We start from the raw sequence: 23,471 nt of genomic DNA on the forward strand, positions 1-23,471 counted from the left end.
TCTTTTAATAAAAAAGTTAAAAATAAAAATATGAAAACACATAACTAAATATCAATCAAGTAAAAAATTTCATTATATATAATTGACAAATGAATATTGAGTAATTTATAGATTCTTTTATTAATAATAAATATAGTGTACAAAAAGAATTTCAAAATATTTATAATAAGTAAAAATTATGAAATGAAAACATAAAAAATAAATTATCATTATAGCTAGTAATGCATGTATCAATAAGTAATTATAGAATGATTATGCCCACATACACGGATAGAACACCTAGTAATTCTGATACTTGAGATTATCGGATAATATGATTTTTGGTTAATTATTTTAGGGTAATTTTTTCAAATAGTTGATTTTAAATTTTTTTCACAAAAATAGCCTTCAAAGAGGAAAGTGACCAAAATAACCCATTTTTATTTTAAAAATTTTAATTTTTTTTTTAATTTTTTTTAATTTGAAACTCTATCTTCAAAATCCTATCCCTTAACTATTAGTTAACCATAGGATATAAATATATTTTTACACTTTAATAAAATTTCTTTTGATCATTTTCTTCTTTGAATCATATTTTTGTGAAAATAAACTAAACAGAGCTATATTAGGGAATTTCTCATTATTATTTTTTGTGATTCTAAATATTTTTGAACGTAATTATCAGATTCATAACTTGTATATTTATATTTCAAAATTAAAATAAATATTATTTGTGGATATAGAAATCGTTTGAATATCCATTCGGTTTGGTTTATTTTAGATATAAGAAGATTATGCATTTATAATAGTTTGGTTCGGTTAAAAACGTAACTTGAGGTGTCCTAACGGTTGGGTTTGGGCATTTAGGAATTTTCTGAAAACACTACTAACAGTGTGAAAGATATGTGGGTGACATTAACAGTTCAGATTTCATGTGTGTGAGATTCTTTGTAGTCTTGCACTATAGATAAAGCTTTTTTTTTAACCACACAAAAAGAAGAAAGAAGATGGGGATAAACAGATAATCCAACAAAGACCAATCTACGAGCCACGTCAGGAACAACAACCAATCAGAGAACAGAATCATATTTCACATTTTCAATTTGAACCAATCAAAAGCCTGACGAATCTTACTATCCACCTTATAGTACCAATTTCGTCTCTTCCTTTCTTTCACTTAGCATTTTTTTTGAAACAGAGTTAAAGCTTGAAACTTTGGGGATACAAAGATGGCGTCTATTGGTGTTTCGGAAATGCTTGGTACGCCACTTAACTTAAAGGCAGTGTCAAGATCGTCTGCTCCATCGGCATCGAGCCCGGGTACGTTTAAGACAGTTGCTCTGTTCTCCAAGAAAAAGCCAGCTCCTGCCAAGGCCAAGACTGTTTCTGTTGCTAACGATGAACTCTCCAAGTGGTATGGTATGTGCCTTACTGCTTCCCTTTCAAAATCATTTTCTTAGTCCATCAATGCATTAATCTTCTTGTGAATGTGGGTGCACAGGTCCTGACAGGAGAATTTTCCTGCCGGATGGTCTTTTGGACAGATCAGAGATCCCAGAGTACTTAAACGGTGAAGTTGCTGGAGAGTAAGACACTTCTTCATGTCTCTTACTTTGGCTTTGGTACTTAAGGTTTTATTGATATGAATTGCAGCTATGGCTATGACCCATTTGGACTTGGCAAGAAGCCTGAGAACTTTGCTAAGTAAGCAGATTCGCTGCTCTGTTCCTTTATTTCCATCTCTATCTTTAAAGTTTGAACAATGTCATTAAGAATGATGTTCCGTAATGAATGTGGTTGACAGATACCAAGCCTTTGAGCTGATCCATGCTAGATGGGCTATGTTGGGAGCAGCTGGTTTCATCATCCCTGAAGCTTTGAACAAATACGGAGCTAACTGTGGTCCTGAAGCCGTCTGGTTCAAGGTTTTGTATTTTTTTGCTACTTCTCATATTTGACTTCAGTTTACGTAGATTCTATAATAGTAATTCAAGAAGTTGGTTATGTGATGGATACAGACTGGGGCTCTGCTTCTTGATGGAAACACATTGAACTACTTTGGCAAGAACATCCCAATCAACCTTGTTCTCGCCGTAGTTGCTGAGGTTGTTCTCCTCGGTGGAGCCGAGTACTACAGAATCACCAACGGATTGGTACATTACTCTAACATTTAAGCTATTATACTCATTTAAAAATCATCATGTGGAAAACAACTAAACTTGAAATGCAATAACTTGGGCAGGATTTTGAGGACAAGCTACACCCCGGAGGTCCATTTGATCCTTTAGGACTTGCTAAGGACCCCGAACAAGGAGCTCTCCTCAAGGTTAAAGAGATTAAAAACGGGAGATTAGCCATGTTTGCGATGCTCGGTTTCTTCATCCAAGCTTATGTTACTGGAGAAGGTCCTGTTGAGAACCTTTCAAAGCATCTCAGTGATCCTTTTGGAAACAACTTGCTTACCGTCATAGCTGGAACCGCTGAGAGAGCTCCTACACTTTAAGCCATTTCTAGTTTATTAAAGAGCTTTGTAGACTTTGTTTGATGACATTGTGAAAACAAACTTCCATCTTCATCTTCTTGATATACTCCAATGGTTTTATCATATGCTTCTAAGAAAATAACAATGCATGATAACTACAATAAACTAATCAATCTTGTATTTTTTATTCATTCCAACATTAAATATATATTTGAGTTTTGTGAAGCAATTTGCTTCCAAACATAAAAATGAAATAAATCACTTTCATACAACACATACACAAACACTTCCATAAGATATATAACATCTATTTAGAATAACCCCAGAAATCCATCTCACTGCGCAACGAAAGCTGATTCGTCTCGGGAACTGGCTGGACAACAGACGAAGAATTGTTGTTACCATCCTCAAACCTAATCCCTCTAGAGGAATCTTCATTTCCCATATGACAAGTCACAAGCCTGTCCATCATTGACCATTCACCTAAACCTTGTTGATGGTTATGACTAGCCACTGTCTCGCACGTCCCAACCTCTAAACCTGGCTCACACGCTTGCTGGTATTGTAACCCTTCACTAGCCGCACTTTCGCAATCCCTTGGAAGCCCTGCAGAGTAGTCAAACCCAAGGGAAGGTGGCTTGTGGAAGATTGGTGGGTATTGATGAAGTGTCAGGTCAGGCTTGTTGAGTTCCAAGGTCGTGGCTCCGTGGTTACGTACTAGCTGGTAAGGACTGTCTCGGTGCATGAAGCTACGAGCTTGGAGCGAGTTGTTGTTGTTGGACGCATCATGATTGTATTGGTCCGTTGAGTTAATGCTTGAGCCTCCTTCAGTCACTACCTTGAACAAATTCTTCTTCATGAATACCCTACAAACCACCCATCCGTCTTCCTACAAGATCAAATAATATATGTAGCAAATGGATTAAATACAAAAGACCAACTTCCTAACCAATTAAATGAATTTAATGCATCATAATTCTCAAACTATTTTAAGATTGCAAATTTTTTTTATCAAAATGTTGCACAGAGAATTTTGTAGAAATCAAGAACCTTAATCTATATACGTAATGAAAATAGTTTCAAACCAGAGATTATAAACTAACACCGTAAATCGCGTAAGAAGGTTCTAGTGATAACTATATATGGTACAGTTTCTTGATTATATTGTCTAGATTATAGTCTAAATTGTTCAAATGAAAAACATACACTAGGATTGCCTTGAGGATCATCAGTATCTTCAAGCCGATACTCATGCATGATCCAGTCAGTCTTTTGGCCATGAGGAGCTCTTCCTTTGTAGAACACAAGGGTCTTTCTCATTCCTATCTTCTTGTATGAGTTCCTTATACACTTGTCTCGTCCTGTTGCCTTCCAGAACCCTGCATGAGTTGCACGGTTGGTCCTTGAACCCGTTGGGTATTTCCTATCCTTGTGGCTGAAGAAATACCATTCTTTCTGCGGTGTTGACCCTATCTTACATCTCTCTGAGTTTTTAGAAAAAAATAGAAAGTTAGAAATATCCAAAATAGTGTTCAGTTATATCCGATAATCAAGAAATGGAAGAACTATCAAGATTTATGAGTTTTTTTATCTCAAATATCAACAATTAGTGAAATCAATATGGATGTGAGATTTACAATAAGCATTAAATTGTGATATGTTGTTGAAAATGGGTTAAATAAGTAAATAGTACCTTGTAAATCCCAAGGCTCGAGTTTGTTTAAGTCAACCTCTCTGATGACTTCCATCTCAAACTTATGATAAGAGATTTTCTTCTTTAGGTAGTAATGGAGAAGCTCTTCGTCTGTCGGATGAAACCGAAACCCAGGTGGCACTCCTCCGTTCGACGACGAACCCATTTCGGTTTATTTTCGTGATTATGCTTCTCAATATTTAAGCACTGCCTTTCTTTCTAAGCAGCTATAACTTCTTGATTATATTTATATACACACACTCACACGTTAATTGTCAACGGAGTTAAATAAATGGTATATAAATGTATGATGATGCATGTTGCTATTGATGATGATGTTGACGGCCGGTGACCACGCCGCCGGAGATGCTCTAAAGCTATCGTAAAAAGCAAGGCTCGCCGGAGATTAATATGACTTTTAGTTTAATATAATGTCTCTAGCGCGCCTTGTGTTGCAGCGTTTGGTACACTTGCGTACAATTGACTGCTCCTTGTTCTCTACGCCAATGTTGACTTATTATCATTTATCAACGATCCCGATAAAAATTTAAACTCTACTCCTATTATTAGTATCATTAATCCCGTATTCAACTTTTGATTGCTCTGTAAGCTAAAGAATCATATGGCCTGGGATTGGGGATCTTCAACTTGGATCATATGGTTGATCATGTTTACGTATACACACCTAGATAGTATTTAATTAATAAGAAAATTAAAGAGGAATAACGTAGAGAGAGAGATATGAAATAAAGCAAGAATATGGATCATATATTCATATGTGGTTAAAACATGCAAATGAATATGCCATGCACTAGGCAATGGCTAAGGTTAGGCCTTTTATTCATCACATGTGCCTATCTACGACCTCCGATTCTTTCTGATTTATTTCGTTTCTCTAACTTTCAAGCTTTCTATCTGTTTTGTTAACTTGATGCATTGTTTCAAGCAAGCAATAAATACATACGCACATTCATATACATATATGGGTAAAATATATTTATTTATGAATGAATTAAATGAGTAAGGGATTTGATATTTAAGATTATTACTAGAGCTTGATCTGCGCATCTGCACGGATATTCGTTTTTGTTTTGCAAAAAATAAATATTTATCTTATATAAATGGTAACATATATTTTAAAATTATATATATATATATTAATTAATTAATCAATATATTTTTTAACACAATAATTTTACAATTTATAATGAATAGTTTTATTTTATTTTTTGATCTGTCAACTCTTAAAATCATACTAGAGATTGACCCGCACGCCCGTGCGGGTGTTAATTTTTACTTTCTTATAAATCGATATTTTATTTTTATGATTAGTATTATATATTTTATATGTGTCATAATCTCTATAATATTATTTGAGAAGTCGGTTTCCTATGTGTCGCTCTCATATTAACTTTCACGATGGTTGATTACACTGATACCCTTAATGAATTAATAATATTAAATATTATTATTTATTTTTTTATTTAGTTTCCTTTTAAAAAATTTCCAAAAACATATACATATAATAAAAAAGGAATTGTTTTATAAAGTTAAAAGAAATATTGAAAACAAAAATATATGTATATATAATATGATTTCAAAAAAAGCAAAGTTCACAAAATAGTAATATTACATTTTTAAAAATATTTTTAAATAACATAAAATATAGTTTTGAAGTAATAAAATACTCTATATATATCTATATTTTCTTAGATGAAAAACATAAATTTGTATATAATGTGATTTTATTAAAAAAAAATTACACAGATAATCTTGATATTAGAAAAAGAAATAACATTTCTTTCAAAACATAATTTTAAACAATACAAAAAAAAAAATCAAACTAATATAAGTATTTTTATATATCTATATATTTTCTTAGAAGATTACACAAAATAATTGAGAAAAATAAATTGATATATGTTTAATTGACTAAACATAGTTTATAATTAATATTATTGATGTGTTTTATTTATTTTTCATATATTTTGTTGACTATAATAGCTTCCAATTACATCAAAAACAATATCGATAAATTATATTTTACTTATATAATATTATTTTCAAATAAAATTACAACTTTGTTTAGTGCTTATTTTTAAGAGATATTGAAAACAAAAAAAAAATAAATCAAATAGTTGCAAAATAGATATATTATATTTTATCATTATTAAAATTATTATTTTTCTTAATATTAAATGTTCTTTTAAATTTTGTGTTTGTGGAACTTAATATAACCATAATCAAAATACCAAAGCAAAATCTGAATTCTCATTTTCAATATTTTTTAAAATAAATTTTAGTTTCCATTCAATAAATCAAAGGCATAAAGTTATTTAGAATTTACAGAATATTTTAATTATTGTAAATATTAATATGTGTTCATGAGCTTCCAGAAATGTATCACCTACTTATGTATGTAACTTCCTATTGAGCATCACTTGATTTTATAATATATTTTTAAAAACATCAATAATTTGATAAATATTATGAAAATACATGCACGTTTAAACGATAAATAAAAGTGATTTGACCGATACATAAGTAAATAAAAAAAATTGTTAACCATTTTGAATTCTTATCACAAATAGAGTGGTTTCATTCAAATATGTCGAATTATTATAGTTAATATGTAAATAATCCTGGCAAAATATTATAGTAAATATAATTAATGAGATAGTTAAAAAGTGAGAAAATGAATGTAAAAGATAAAATAAAAAAAATTGAAAACAAATAAGTTTTGTTTTTCATGTCACTATTATATATCATATATATGTCATCATATAATTAATCATATTTTATATGTACCATAATATAAGTAATCATATAATTAATATTATTTTATACATACCATCATATAAATAATCACATATATTATATTTATAAACTTAATATGAAATATAAAAACCATAATTTAAGTTGGTGTTTTTAATTAAGTTATGTATTGTATTTTTCTTATATATAGTGAAAATATTTTTTAAATGGTTATTGGAAAATATTTTAGTAAATGTTTTTAAAATATATATATATATATATTTGAATCAATTATTTATATAAATTAATTTTAAATTATTATTTTGATTTGAATTTTGTATAGAAATAATTAAAATTGAGAAAAATGAATGCAAAAGATAAAATAAAAATTGAAAACAAATAAATTTTGTTTTGTACTTCTGTAATAAATGATATTAACTTATTTAGTAAATATAATAGATGAAGGGTTAGAATTGATTAACAATATAATAAAAATCTTTTAAAAAATCAATTAAGATAAGCAAGTATTATTTTCTACTGTTATCCATGCTTCCAAACAATTCTCATTTATACTACTATCCATGTTTCCAAACAATTTCCATTTATACTACTATCCAAGTTTCCAAACAACTCTCAAATGTACTTCAGTTTTAATAATATAGATTTTTAAAATATAACTCGTGTGTTCGTGTAAATGCACTTTTATGGATCAAAATTTTAAATGTAAAATAAAATTGTTATCTGTTGTTATATTTGGTTTATATGATCAAATAATTCAATATATTATTTACAATTTTTTGGTTTATATTATTTATTTTTATAACACGTTTATGTTGTTTTAGACATAGTTAATATACCAAAATAAAAAAGATAACCAACCCGTAATAATAAAATCTTGTTACATTTTTGACATTGATTAAGTATAATTTATTATTTAACTAGATTATAGAAAATATTTTTTAAATAAGTAATACATAATTTGTTGTACTTCATTTTAGGAAAATGCATTAATTAAATTGTCAAAGACAAAAAGACTAAAAGGTAGGCAAATTTAGTACTTCAAAGGCATATGATTGTAAATAAATTGAAAAACAAAGGGTTAATTTATATTTGTACTTCTGTTTTAATATATTAGATTCTTTACGGTTCCTAAACTTCTGGCTAAACCTACGGGTTCGGTTTCTTTGGTTAGTTTTGGTCGGTTAATTTGCAATTAAATTAATTTGGATCGGTCAGAATCCTATTGAAGTGAACCGAAAATACATTATGTTGGGCTTAAAAAAATTTTACCGAAATTTTTGGTTTTGCGGTTAGTTCGGTTAATATTTCGGTTTAAAATGAACAAAAATTCAAAAATGGGTTAAATTCAGTTAGTTCGATTTAGAATTTTTGTTAAGTTGGTAATGTTTGGTGATTTTTTTAATAAAAAATTAAACTAACCGATTATCAAACCAAACGGGTTTTTGTTTTCATTTATTTTTATATAAATATTTTGTTTTCAATTCTAAATTGGTATATATATTATAATATATATGTGTCTATCAAAATTTTAAAACATAATAATTTTATGGTATTTTTATTTCATTGAATAGATTGTTTCAAACTTTCACATGTATTTGTATCTTCTTCTATATATATATTTTCGGATTATTATTTCATTATTAAAATTGTAACTATGTATATACAGATTAGTAAAATATTGTTTTATTGTCGTATTCAAATATATTGTAACATTTCAAAAATTTAGAAAGTTTTTAAAAAATTAAACTTTTCGCTTCATAAATTTATATTATCGAGTAAATAATTAAACATTTAGTTTTTTTTTAACTTTTAAAATAAACTATATAGTTGAAAATTTGTTTTCATTGGTTTAAACGATATTAACCGCTCTAACTTTTAACGTGAGAGCTCGATTCCAAAAATTTAATTCGTAAATAATAGTATAGATCATTTATTTAATCATATAGATTTAAAATTCGTTTTTATTTTTGACTAATTTATATAATTGATTCATTAAGGGTATAAACAGATAAAAACATAATATATTTAACAATTATCTTATATTTTATAGAAATTCATTTTTAATTATTTATATTTTAGATAATTCTGATTATTATTAATTGTAATCATTTATTTAATGAGATAGATTAAAAAATCGTTTTTATTTTTGATTAATTTATATAATTGATTCATTAAATGTATAAACGATATTAACCACTCTAACTTTTAATGTGAGAGCTCGATTCCAAAAATTTACTTTGCAAATAATTGTATAGATTTTTATCTTCATCTAGCTGTGACTGCAATCATGAGAAAAAAATGAAAGTCGGAGTCGTTTCGTACGAGAGAGACGACAACAAGAACATTGAAAAAAAGAGAAAGCAAAAGAGATTAAGATTCTTACCTCATTTCGTTTGATTTGTTTGATATTAAAGTACAAACTTCCTTCACACTTGACTTTAGTCTGTATTCTTAGAATAGGCTTGTTCAAGATGCTCTGTTTAGTTTATTTTCTGCATTCTGTTTCTTGTTTCCTCTGTCCTTCTGTAAAAAATGAAAAGCTTGGTAATATAATTTTAACATTTTACCAAAAAAAAAAAAAAAAAAAAACTTCCTTCACACGACAAAATTTGCTTCATTAATCTTCTTTGATTTAGGTTTACGAATTGGAAATCTTTTAGGGTTTTTGAACTGGGGATTTTGTAATTATCTCAAGATTGTCGAGACTCAATGGTTACTAGGATAATAGTAAGTGTAGTTAAGTATAATTAACCATGATTAGTTTTTAACCAGATTTTAACACCGTAATATGTGTCGTTAGACAAAGTCAAAGAAGAATGGTAGACTGGGTACACGGGTAATGGTTAGAGTATTGAAATGGGCATCTAAAATAATTGGTGTATATTTATGGTAACGCAAATATGTGGTGTACTAAAACGGTAATAGATAAATAGTTTGTGTATTTACATGGAATTTTCCCAAAACAAATTGACAATCCCGATACTTCACGAAGTATTGACGAAAAAATTGTTCAATCAATGATGTAACTATATTTTGAAAAATAATTTACACAACATAATTTATTAATAAAACAGCCTTGTCACCGAGGTTGCAACATCAAATCAACAAAGAAACCCACACCAAACGAAGTGTATATCACACAAGACACAATGTGACAATGACGAGACGAGGTCGCATCGGATTTATAAACCGATGCTATGCACACATAGAGCGTGGACTTGTAGTCACATCGCCTTTTATTCTTCACAAAAGCTTCCAAAGCTTTTCATAACATTACATTATTATTAAATTATACAGTAACAGTAACAAGCAGAAGACTTCTGGACAAGTCTCTCACTTAACGACGGAAGCTTCTAACCTGACGTGGCGGGTCAGTCACGTTATCGTTAAGCTTGACACCTGTGTAGACGGCTGCTCCAGATATAGCACCAAGTGTAGGAGCTACCAGATAAACCCAAAGTAACCTATAGTTTCCTGATGCAAGGGCTGGCCCTAGAGTCCTAACGGGATTCATAGATGCACCAGTCGATGGCCTATAAAATTTTCAAATGTTTTAGAAACATTAGGTTACAATGGTTCTGGAAAATATGAAGCTTAAATTCCTTTGATAGACTTACCCTGCGACAAGAATGTTGAGCATGACAGTGGCTCCAACAGCTATACCGGCCAATTCTCCAACCTACGCATCAAACCCCAATCAAGAAAAGAGAATAGAATTAGAACTAGCTACTTAAATGACGATCACTGGCTAATCTAAATAGGCATATATCGATTTTTATTCTACTTTTGTTAACGATTACGTACGTTTACAAGTTCTAATTAAACTTGAACGACTAACATGGCTCCGGTAATAATCTTTTTCTACAAAGTTTTCTAGGATGTTTTAGAAATCGGACAAATATTTTTTTTTTAAATCAGATCATTTTTTTGTTTTCTTTAAATATGATGTTTTACAACATAAATATAAGTTAGATACAAGATGAAAATTGGCAGCTAATGGTTAGAGACAGTCTCCTATTATAATAGTTTTTCTTATATAACCACGACTTTGAATGTTTTTAGTAATAGTGAAGAAACCGCTAAGCGGTGAGCAATTGATGACCCAACACAACATATAAAACGTTCAATCAGAGGCCTAAATTACTATTTATAGGATATAATCGTTTACAAATTAATATACTACTAGATTTTGACCCGTGCGTCCGCACGGATAATTTTTTTATTTTTTTAAAAAATAATTAAGATCGATCATGATATTTTAACTATGTTTACATGTTAGTATATTGCTTTTAGATATTTAGGCAAACAAAATGATATGCATTGTTTCATTAGTTGGATCGGTTTGTTAGAATGGTTCAGCCGTGACTCTTTTGCTTTGTCAGGTACATGTTGTTCCTAAAACACCTTTGTGTTGATCAAATAAAATTGGCAAAAAAGATAAAATTGTTAGAACTGAAGAACCGATTTTTATGAAAAACTCGGTTAAAAATTCAATTATATTTCAATGATTTTTCTTTTAAAAGGTAGTATATCAGATATAGTTTTTTCTCTTTCAATTTGAATTGATTTAGTTAGATATGCTATTAGAATAGATATAATGATAGATAAATTTCTCTTTCAGTGTACATTGATTTAATTAGATAAATTATTAGAGTGGATATAATGATAGGTAATACGAAGAAAAAAAGTTTTGTATACATAATTCTAAAAATGTTAAAATATTTTTTTTGCATGAAGATGTAAAATGAAAATTAAATAGTAACGTTGATAGGTGGATTGTGGTTACAGAAAGAAAAAAAAAATTATCCACTGTTATTTAATTTTCAAATATTCTAATACTATAAATTGTAGAAATAGTAAAGTACATATATAAAAAAGATATGGTCTATATTAAAATCTCGTAAAAATATATAGTTGAAAACAATTTTAAACTTCAAATTAGTTTAAATGTAGTCACCTTATTTTGAGGAATCTCAATAACTGATTTTTTATCTTACAATTTAAATATAGTAAAAGAAAATCAAACGTGTCATAAATTTTAATACTAACTATAAAAAAATTGCAGTAAACATTTTTGTTTGTATAAGAGTGTGTAACACTATACAACATTTCAGAAACGGTTCATTTTTATTGTATCTTATTGTCATACACAAAACATGCTACTAACTTATAAGTTATATATTTATTGTGACCAAACAAAGGTTTTGATGTTATTGTTTTATTTTTTGTAAACTTTTTGATGTTATTGTTCGTATAAGTTTGCTTATACTATCTCTCAAAGCACAGGTTTCATTCGATCATGAAATAAATGTTAGATATAGCCATATAGGTATAAACCAACCAATCGTGAAGGTTTGTATAATTTTAGATACATCTCTATAAACCAATTGGTTTATTATTATTGTTAAGTATTGTGTATATGTACACGTGAAGTTTTTTTTGGTAAGCGAATAATCCAATTATTTTGTTATAAATGTATTAATTGATTTATAGTTAATTAATATTTATTATTTTAGTGGCATAAGATTGTAATTCTTTAGGAAAACTGGAAAAGTTAGGGGTATTTTTTATTTGTACTTCACTTTTAATGGATTAGATATTGAATATAAAATATCATAATTTGTAAATTTAAATTTATAATATTTAATCATAATTAAAATTTATAACATAATATTAAATGCTATAATTGTAAAATAATAAATTTATAATGTTATAATAGTATTCTAATTTTCAGAAGGTTTAAAAATTGTTTTCAATTAAGTAGCGTTTAGGAGCGGGTGCTTAAAACACTTTTTACAACACTGGTTTTTAGAAAAAAGATTTTGGAATTTGAATTCTTGTAGTCAAAAACCAACATTAGTAAGAAAAGAGTAACAGATATATTTCTTCTTTCTTTTAAACCGAAAATGCAGTTGTATATAATATGCTGTCCATATAAGAACAGGAAGAGAAAGAGAGACTTACGGCACGAGTGTCGGTGGCAACGGCAGTAACAACAAAGAGGAGAATGAAACTTATGATAAACTCAAGAGCAAAGGCTTGTCCAACACTAACAGACGGAACAGTCACACCTCCCGACATGAAAGGATGGAAAACTGCTTTGAGTGCGAATGAAGCGCATACGGAAGCTGAGACTTGCGCTGCTATGTAAGCAGGTACGTGGGCCCAAGGAAAGTGTCTTAGAGCTGCGAATGCTATAGTCAGTGATGGATTTAAGTGAGCCCCTGATATGTGACCGGTTGAGAGAATTATGATCATCACTGCGAGTCCTGCGCATGCCGCGTTGCCGATAAGGGTTTCAGCTCCGTCGTATTTCTGGTTCACGATTGGACCGGCTGTCGCGGTGAATATCAAGATGAATGTTCCGACGAACTCAGCTCCAAGCTGCATCACGCACACGGATACAAGTTAGCCATTATCAAGTGAGTAGAGGAAACAGAGGTGAGACCGTTAGAGGGATAGATCATATACGTTTCTTGTGTAATATGAAAACTATGTATATACTCCAGTGAAGTTGATACAAAGTAATTATATTTCAATCTGAGGGATCGAAGTTTATGTCAAAGAAGAGTCGCATACATTATCATGTCTTTTTTTTTAATATCTAAACTGCTACAAACTAGTTACCAACTCAACCCAAACTGGTAGTAAATTTCTAACATAGTACACTGCAGAAGAACTTCGAACACCCTATGCTAATCATCTTAGTAGCCAGATTTTCTAGTTTCAGCAAAGTATCACAATCTATTGAACAGGGAACTTTTGATATAAAGTTAGAAATAATTTTACTAATATATAAACAATATAGATCAATCTAATTATTGTCAATAAGTTTAAATAAAAAATTATATAATTTAATATAATTTGAATCTAATTAATTTGATTCACAATTATGTCTAATCCGATCTATAACAATTCGACCCAAAATATCACATTAACATATGTCCAATATTGCAAAATTAGTGGTCATTTCAACAAAATCTCAAATAATGGCTAATTTTTTCCTTTTTAATCTCAACTGGTATTAATTATCTTTCAAAAAAAAAATCTGATATTTAATTATTTATTAACTGACATAATACAGTCAACGGTTACTATTATTACGTGTGAGCTGTCCATAATATTCTGCCCTCTTGGACCAGCACCCAATCAAGACATTAATCATAGATTATGCTCCCAAAAAATATATATATTATTATCAGAGAATTTCCAATGTAAATTTTTCACTCCAAAATATAGTAAAGTAGAATATGTAGTAAAAATGCTCTAACATTATACTATTTCTTACTACATTAAAATAATGAATATACAAAAAATAGATTATTCTATCTATGAGGTAAAACATATTATAGAAAGAAAAATAGAATAGAGTTAGAGCATTTTTACTCAATATTCCATTTTATTCAATTTTGGAGAAAAAATAAAATAGGGTAAGAAATCCCTTTAGACAAAAGATGCGACTGATAGTAATATAATTGGAGTAACTTAGAGTAAGCATGAAAGAAAATAAAGAAAAAGAATTAATTGTTTGTACTGTTATTCTAATTTACGCTATTTTCTAGAATAACAAAGATGAAAAATATAGAAAATATGAAAGAAAGATTTCATTTTCCAGCGCAGAGAGAGAGAAAATATGTTTACCACTTTCATCCTCATTGGCTCTATGTAAACTGAACTGAAAGTAAACATTTTTACTCTGCTATTTGTTACTCTAATTGTGCTATATAGTCCTACTCAAAACCTTGCTCATAGAAAATATTGGTTAATGACGAAAAAGGAGCAGTGATTTAAGTGCAAGTTCCACTGACAAATAAGTAAGCTATTTTCTCTTTAGCCGATACCATCCGAACAAAACCCTAACGCGTCCGTGATTTTTCTTGACACCGGTGGTCTTGGCCGGTGCCGGAAGCTACTCATTTCTCTCTCTTAATCACGTTTTTCCTTTGTCTCCTTGGTGCTTCCCACTCTGCCTGGTGATACGCACGTGGTTCTGAAATTTTAACGGAGGCCTCTGGCGGTTTAAGAGACAGTTCATTCCGGGTAGTGGGATGATTTTGTTCTGAGAGTAGTGGCAAATACAATATCGGATTGATTGGGGTAGCATAAAATCCTTCTAAAGTGTTCCTAAGTGACATAAGATCCCGATATTGTATTTGGGGTAAAATTTTGTAATGTTGTAATCTCATTACCACGATTTGGTAAATGAAATATTGAAATTGAGTTAAAAAAGAAATGCAAGTTCCATTCGTTGGCCGCTTCCGTCATGGGCAGACAATAAAACGCTCGACCTAACAGAACTACGTAACATATTTTTTGGTATTTTTCTATTTAAAACGAAAATGTAACATATAATTAAAAAATCTAAATTGATGTATATAACTGATTAGTATCCGTCATTAAACAAAACCACTACTGCCAATACTTTTTGTGACCGCTTTAATTTTCCTAGAATGTAAGAATCCAATTATATTTTGGAAAATTGCCATTACAATCACAACTTTTAAATTTGGTTGAAAAAAATATAAAATTTTCTTTGAATCATTTAAAGCACCAACTTAACTTGAATAGCCACTTTAAACCTCAATTTAATTTGCTTAAAAATTAAAGACGACGTTAACTCGGATAACATAATGATTAGACAAAGTTAATCGCCGTATGTAATCTCTGTTAAGTCCAAACGAAGTTGTTTTGAATTTTTTTTAAAAATTGTATCTGAAAAAAATCAAATCCATGACTGAAGCTACACTTATTGTAAACCCGAACCACTAAACCACTTACAATTTTGTTAACTTGAAGAAATACTAATAGATATTATTATTAAACTTCCAAATCTGGAGAGGCAAGTTTCATGTGTTTGAATTTTAGGGATTTAGGTTGGGAGAAGACGTACCCGGTACAATCAAGTAACGTATCCAGTACAATCAAGTACAAAAACAAGTCAATATTTACGATAATTGTACAGGACAAGGTAAGTATTGGGTATGCCAAAATTATCAAGTATCCGGTTTGTACCCATGCTTAATATGCTATGCCGTCTAGTGAAGACTACTAAGTTTACTCTTTTGTGAGCAGGGCCAGCTTAGATAAAAGGCAAACCGTATGATCTTTCCGGGTCCAATCTTTTGCCCCCTATTTTTTAATAGATAAGATCCTGATTTTTTTTAAAAAAATACATGTATTTTTAATAAGAAAATGGATCTAATTTTTTTATATGAAAGTATTTTTTTATTTTTATAAATTTATTTTTAAAAATAGTTTTAATATTTTTAAAAAAATATCTATCAGATATTTTTTTTTAAAAAATAATAGTTGAAATTTTTTTTTTTTTTTAGGGCCCATGAAACTATTGAATCGGTTGTGTTTGTGAGTTTTCCCACGTAAAAACAATATTGTAGCATATATAATTATAGAATCCATAAATTGAAATCTGACGGGAGTGGGCATCCACTGAATAATTTAATAACTTGGACTTATACAATTATTTATCTTTATTTTTAAATAATTTTAATTTATCTGTTTTTACATTGCATGTTTTATTTAATTTTCGGTTGCGACTACTTGTTCGTGTCGTGTTATAGTCTCCTCGAAATGTGACGTAAACCTGTATGATCTTTTCAATATAAATAATAGGTTAAAAGGATAAATAACTATCATCTTTTGGTAACTAGAATTTTAATTTTCAGAGCTTACAAAAACTATTCAAACATAGATTTGTAATGAGTTAATAATGTCTTGATCTCATTATCTTTTACCAAATGACCTAATTATTCATTATTTCCACATCATCTATTCCAACGTTTTCACATAATTGGAACAAAATATTTGGATATATATTTTCGTTAGAAAAAAAAAAGAGAGATCACGTACCTTGCGAGTAAGGGAGACACCAGGAGAGGGAAAATCGGCGAAGCACGTGTCGTGTTGACCCCAACGGTTTCCCATCACCGGCAAGCATTTGCATGGAGGTATCGGTTTCCGATGATCGAACGACATTGAATCAACTCTCATCCCCGTGATCAACGGTCCTCCCGGCGTTCCTGGCGTCGGCGGAGCCGTCACCGCCACCGCACCCATTTCAGCCTCCGGCGGAGACATCCTAATCTTTTCGGGTATTTTTTGTATTTTGTTTTGAAGAAAATACTTCTTTTTTTTTTGTTTTTTTGTAGGAGGGAGATAAATTTGAAGAGACGAAATTTACATGATTTGAGGTTTTTTTAAATTTGGGTTTACACTTGTGCTTCAAACTTTGCCAGGACTAGTTTCACCAAACAGAAATTAAAACCAGGGACGCCAATGAATCAAACTTATCTACCGATTAAAATTTTCTTTTTGTTTTGAAGGAGAAGAAAATGGATCTGGGACGTTAATTTACATGCTTGTAAGGATTTTTATGAAGCTGTTACTACGTAAGAAGAAGAATATGAACGAAGATAGCCACCTCAAAAAACCAAATTCAGAAACCGAATCATATAAAAAGCAAAGACGACACACATATGGATGCGTACGTTAGCACTGAACAAAGACTAATTCTCGAATCTGTGGTTCTGAAAGAAAAGAAAAATAGAGAGATGTATGAAAGGTTTGGTTAATGCTCGAGCTTAAGTTATATTTATATGTGTGTGTGTTTATATAGAAAAGAGATTGTTATGCATTGAACCCAAAAAGATCAATAATAAAAAGTCAACTCCAATAACAGTTCATTACTAACGCCCTTTATAAAGATATCTGCTAGAGTCACCGGTGCCTTTGTCACCGGCATCTTCGTTACCGTTCGATCTAAGCAACATATCTGTATGTGATTCTTACGAACCCCACATGGCCGTGACGGTATCACTGATCATTTGCCACCCCACAATCCTCCAATAATTGAATAGAAAATTGTTCTTAAGTCTGGGGAAGAGCGTTTGATTCTTGGAACAATTTTTAAAGAGAACTATTCCATATTGTTATAAACGTAAATGTATAAAAAATAAATACTTTTCCTTTCTGTAACATGTGATACTAATACTGGTTATCAGCAGAGCCGGTCCTAAGTTTTATAAGATCATAAGCCCAAAATAGAAAAATAGCTGAAAAAATAAAAAAAAAGAATTGCACTTTATGAGATTTAGCCTCGGACATCTCACCTAACCCTGGTGCATCACTAACAGCTAAACCATTGACTAGTTTTTGAGAAACTGTGGCCGGTTTAATACTTAATAAAATGACGGTCGAAAACATGGACTTCATTCATTTGGACCTAAGGCCGGCTCTAATTAACAATGAAAGCGCAAATGCAAAAACGTAGAAACCAATATTTTAAAATCTCAATCGGATTACTTCTTTTCTTATCGGGTCAGTGTATCGATCACGAATAAACCATGAAACAGTAATAAATATATAACTGTAGATTAATTATTAAAATATAAGAAATATTTTACATTAAGAAAATGTAATAAGTATTAAAATTATTAAAATTATTTAATAATTTTTGTAACAAGTTATAAGTTACAAGATATGATAAAAATACAACAAAATTAAAATTAACAAATGTTTAAATGTCTAATATAAATAATAAAATTAACTTTAAAATATAAAATAGCCCAAAAGTAAAATCAAAACATTGGAATTGTAGTAGACTGTAATAAAAAAATAGCCAAGTAAATGAAAAGAAGATTATAGTTGTACTTGACTACATGCAAGAAAGCGAAAAAAATGAAATTTCCACAAATACCACATTCATAGTATAATTTTTCATGTTTACATTAACCATTTTATCCTCATTTTTAATTAAGGATAAAAGACACTTATGCTTTTAGAATTAACTAATCTAGACTTATGATTTAGAATTGAGGTTGGTTGGCGTAAGGTTTTTGGAATGTGAAATTTAGGATTCTAATAAATATATAAATAAATACTTAAAATTTTTTAAAAAATTTAAAAATAGTTTCAAACATAATTTTCGATTTTTAAAAAGAAAATTTTGAAAAAAAATTTGAAAAAAAATAAAAAAAAAATATAAAAAAGTTCAAATTTGAAAAAGTATAATTCGAAAACATAAAAAAGAAATATTTTTATTTTTTTATTTAAATACTAATTTATTATATATATAGAGAACAAGGGTATAAGAGTCTTTTTGAAAATGTTCTTTTAGTGATGATCAAGATGAAAAGTGATACCATGAAAATGGTAAACATGAAATTCCCCAAAAAAAAACATCACAATTTCCTTGGAAATCGCTATTTGCATAACTGCTAGGAAATTTTTTCTCTCGCAAATTGTTACTTAAAAATTAAAAACGTCTGCAAATTGTTTGCAACTTTGCGAGGAAATGAAATATCTTGCAAATTTCTTAGGAATTTATTCCCTTACAAAATTTGCGAGGGAAATGGTTCCTCGTAAATGTGTGAGGACATTGCAAAAATATGAATCCTCTAAATTTTAATAGTTTTAATATTTTTAAATAATAAATATTTATATATAAATAAATTTAATTAAAAACATAATTAAAATTAAAATAAATTAGAAATATAATTCATTGAAAAAAAAAACATAAGTTCTAAATTAAAATACAAAGAAACAACTAAATTTCTTCAGAATTATCTTCAGAATCACGGTTTTCGTCTTCAAAATTCGTTAAAATTTACTAAGTCTGTTTTTCTTCTTGTGGATCATTCTTGTTGCTCAGTCCGTTTTTCTTCTTGTGGATCCTTTTAAATACTGATCGATTACGTTTAAAATCAGATGAAAAGTAGCTTGGCTAAGAATTCATATACCTAACTTTTGCAAAACCAATTTACGTCAAACTGAATTATACATCGTATCACACATTAGTTTAGCTGGTTGCCGGGTTTGGGTTTAACGATTTTTTGCAATTTTATTGAGTTTTTAAATAATGAGTTTTTCTTTAAACCCAAATTGGATTACGTATTAGATCACTGTGTTTGCAAATTACACCGCGGATCAATGTCAGGTTAAAAACAGTGGTAGAAACAAAATCAAGCTTTTGTAGCCAAAGTTATTTGATATGCCAAGAGGATATTTATACCTTATAAGAAATGGAGTATATGTGCTGCAGTTAAACGCGTGTGAAGGATAACATTTATAATACTGAAAAAGTCGTCGAAGAAGGCAGATTCAAGATAATATTTATTTCTGTATAGTTACGGCTGCAAATATATATATTTAATGTCATAAGATCTTGTTCCAAGTGTAGACATAAATTTGTGTAATAGTTAATCTAAATCAACCGATTAAGCTATTTTGTCAAACATTAAAAACAAAGAAACAAAATCAAATAAACTGTTAGTATTTTATTTTTTAAAGACAGACTTATAAAGTAAATAACTAGAAAACGATTCATTAAATAACTATCTACATTTTTTTTGCTAAACTGTAAATTTCATATTAATGAAAAAAAATCTAGAATTTTTTTTAGATATGAGCTATCTTGGTAAAATGAAAAAAAAAACAAGATGGATCAAATTACAAAAGCTTAACAAGAACTAGATTATCTAGATTATCTCAGCCAAAGAGACATGAGAGAGCTGAAGTGCTTCCTGTCCCTCTTTGGGGATATGATGTTTCACACTTCCATATCAATACCAATGCACACTGAAGTTGCAAGGATGGAAGTTTGGTTATGCACCAAATTGTTTCTCTGCCTCCAAAGATGAAATACTACTGCTTGTGAGGCTATTTTCGCAACAGCTTCCAAAGATGAATAACTATCTACTACTTTTTGTGCTTCTGATTTTGCATTAAATTACTTTACAACGACAAAATTAGTAAACATATGTCCATAGTTGATTGTATGTAGCTATGATAGTATAGCTGGTGAAAATAAGTGATGTTTCAAAATAAGTATTGTTTATAATTTCAATACAAATTTATTAAATTTATATTTCAATTTATTTATTTTATTGATTGAAATATGGTTAGTTGTAATAGTAATGATTTGTTAATTTACTATACAAAATTAAATATTTTCTTAATTTGTGTATTCAAATATAAAACGATAATTAAAATGAAACAGAGAAAGTAGTGCGTAATATAGCCGGTGAATCATTTATTGATAGTATATTAGTGTGCAATATAACTAGTAAATACTATTTGCATTTCTTTTTAGGCAAGTCCATTCACTAATAGAGTAATAGTATTATTTTTTTCTTTTGCAAAAGTCATTAATAGTAGTATTAGTCTACGGAACTACTATGAATGATGTCCCAGAAAAAAAGAACTGCTATTAACACCTACGACAATTCACTCTTTTAGGAGTGCAACACTGTTAAGTCCAGCAATAAACCCAAAAATGTAAATTATTAATTGCACTTCAAACAACGTACCCCAGAATCAATGACCAAAGCCATTAACAAAAAAGTACAAAATTGATTGCTCTGGGATTCGAACTATAAAAAAATATACTACGAAAGAAGCTTGCAAATGTGTCTCGCCACAAGAGGCTAGCATCATTTTAGTCTTTGCACTTGGTACATATCTCTTTGATAACACATCCTCAACAGTGGAATACCAATTCTCTAGCTGAAACCTCCATTCTTTATATGAGCAACAGAAACACATATGTACTACGTCGACGATATCCTTGTCATTGGCGGTAACCCAAACATGGTACAATACATTCTCAATTCTCTTACAGAAAAATTCTCCATCAAAGAGGCGACATACTTACACTATGTTCTTGGAACTGAAGCAACACGAACCATCTCTGGCCTACACTTGATGCTGAAGGAATACATTGTCGATCTCATTGCCAAACATGAGTGATGCTAAGCCAATGACAAAACCGCTTCCATCAACACCGAAATTAACACTATCTAGTGGAACTCCATTAAACCATGCTTCAACATATAGATCTATTGTTGGTAGTTTCCAGTATCTCACCCTTTAAAACACGAAATCACAATTTATTAAAAATTAATGGATATAATCACCTTACTATCTTACTACCTTAGCTTTTCTAATTATAGAATACATACTTAATTCCAAAGCATCTAAAGGATAAATTACTCGCTCAAAATCTGAATGGGAGTATTATTAGCTTTCCTTAGTGTAGTTCTGAAATTGTTTTAGGACTTATTTTTGAACGTATTTATGTAGTATATTTTATACATTGATTAATTATAATATCCGAATCCAGATTCGTGGCTTTTGAATATCCAGATTTTGGATATCCGTCTATGTATTATATTATTTATGGGTATCCGGATCCGGATCTGGATCTGTAAAAAAACTAAAAATAAAAATAAATTTTAAAATACTAAGATTCTAAAAATAATATATAAATTAAATATTTATACAATATTTTTATATATATGTGAATAATATTATAAAAATTTAAATATTATATTATATGACTAATTTATCTATAAATATTAATATATCAAATATAAATATTTATAAAATTAAAAAATTAATATATTTTAAAAATACGGATCCAAATTCGGTTTTGACGGATCCAAGATTGTATTATCCGGATTCGGATTCAGACACCCCGAATATCATATTTTCAGAGTAGATTCAGAACGGATCTCCGATCGAATCTGGATCCCGGATAATAAGTCACATGCCTAGCGTAAGGTATGCATTGATAGAAAAATAGCATCCATTGTGCAAATTGTAAAGTTACAAACTGGTTGTAGTTCGCTGGTGATTTTGCTATCCATTCATTTCAGAGTGGTTAGTCCTTACTACTTGTTTCATGGTGGTTTCTATCTAGGTGGGTCGTATTATGTGTTGTCCGACTTTGCCGCATTCAGAAGTTTTATGAAGATTAATAGGTCTTTAACTTGCTGGATTGTGAAGCCATGGGTTCTTTGTGATGGGAGTTGTCTATCTTAGGAGAGTTGGACTCTCGTCACAGTGAGAGAGGTTTAAAAGCATCTATGTTGTTCTTGCTTTGTGAGTCATACTCCATCTCTCTCACTCTCACAATCTCGAGTCCTTTTTGGGTTTTTAAATTTACTTCTTACCCATATGTGTATGGGATTAGTTAATCTACTGGTGTCTTTCTCGTTGAGTTTTAATTGTTGGCCAGTTTGGTCTAGACTTGTAAGGATACCTTTGATTGAATACCAAGCGTTAAAAAAAAAGTAACAAACTATTAAAAGTTTTATAAATGGTGAATTTAGTTTTGAGAAAGGATTTAATAAATGGTGAAAATTAGATAAAATATTTTCTTATTGAATGGTACTGTAAATGGTAATTACTCTATATTTGGTTGCGTCCATCAAATTATTAAGAAAATGAAAATAAAATAAAAACAACCAAGAGAGAAGTTTCCCATACCAAAAGGTCATAACATATAAAAGTCACGTAAAACATAATGATGTGATGACTTTATCTATTTTCTCGGCCATCCAATATGGGCGTGAGAATTGAGACCCCTCGTCACCTTACATGACATTCATCCACTATTTAATCCAGTTTCACTAGCAAAAAGAGATTCCAAATTCAATTACTCAGCTGTTCATCCCTTTTCCGTATTCGCATGCATTTCAGTATTCTTACTTCTTTTTGTTGTTGCTACGAATATCAACTTTTATT

General features: G+C 29.6%; 3 protein-coding genes and 1 long non-coding RNA gene across 5 annotated transcripts; 2 read left to right on the forward strand and 2 right to left on the reverse strand.

Moving 5' to 3' along the window:
- Positions 1 to 1,109: 1,109 nt before the first annotated feature.
- On the forward strand, positions 1,110 to 2,630 carry LOC103858561 (chlorophyll a-b binding protein CP26, chloroplastic). Its single transcript, XM_009135942.3, has 6 exons — positions 1,110 to 1,398; positions 1,481 to 1,565; positions 1,633 to 1,683; positions 1,784 to 1,904; positions 1,998 to 2,132; positions 2,222 to 2,630. Exons 1-6 carry the CDS (start codon positions 1,209 to 1,211, stop codon positions 2,480 to 2,482), a joined length of 843 nt encoding a protein of 280 aa, XP_009134190.1. The 5' UTR covers positions 1,110 to 1,208; the 3' UTR covers positions 2,483 to 2,630.
- On the reverse strand, positions 2,344 to 9,512 carry LOC103858562 (protein BEARSKIN2). 2 transcript variants are annotated; one of them, XM_033289051.1, is made up of 4 exons: positions 9,313 to 9,512; positions 4,155 to 4,652; positions 3,668 to 3,945; positions 2,344 to 3,350 (listed from the first exon to the last, which is right to left on the reverse strand). In XM_033289051.1, exons 2-4 carry the CDS (start codon positions 4,318 to 4,320, stop codon positions 2,769 to 2,771), a joined length of 1,026 nt encoding a protein of 341 aa, XP_033144942.1. In that variant the 5' UTR covers positions 4,321 to 4,652; positions 9,313 to 9,512; the 3' UTR covers positions 2,344 to 2,768. The 2 variants fall into 2 exon arrangements, with proteins under 2 accessions (XP_033144942.1, XP_009134191.1); XM_009135943.3 differs by lacking the exon at positions 9,313 to 9,512 and having other exon boundaries at positions 4,155 to 5,800.
- A 458-nt stretch (positions 9,513 to 9,970) lies between these two features.
- LOC103858563 (probable aquaporin NIP5-1) lies at positions 9,971 to 17,271 on the reverse strand. Its single transcript, XM_009135944.3, has 4 exons — positions 16,797 to 17,271; positions 12,894 to 13,313; positions 10,547 to 10,608; positions 9,971 to 10,462 (listed from the first exon to the last, which is right to left on the reverse strand). The coding sequence occupies exons 1-4, from the start codon at positions 17,022 to 17,024 to the stop codon at positions 10,267 to 10,269; spliced, it is 906 nt and encodes a 301-aa protein (XP_009134192.1). The 5' UTR covers positions 17,025 to 17,271; the 3' UTR covers positions 9,971 to 10,266.
- On the forward strand, positions 16,800 to 17,629 carry LOC108871092. Its single transcript, XR_001957743.2, has 2 exons — positions 16,800 to 17,038; positions 17,270 to 17,629. It is a non-coding gene; the product is annotated as an uncharacterized LOC108871092 (long non-coding RNA).
- Positions 17,630 to 23,471: the final 5,842 nt, after the last annotated feature.

The sequence above is a fragment of the Brassica rapa genome, chromosome A03, assembly GCF_000309985.2.
Source record: "Brassica rapa cultivar Chiifu-401-42 chromosome A03, CAAS_Brap_v3.01, whole genome shotgun sequence".
Lineage (NCBI taxonomy): Eukaryota > Viridiplantae > Streptophyta > Magnoliopsida > Brassicales > Brassicaceae > Brassica > Brassica rapa.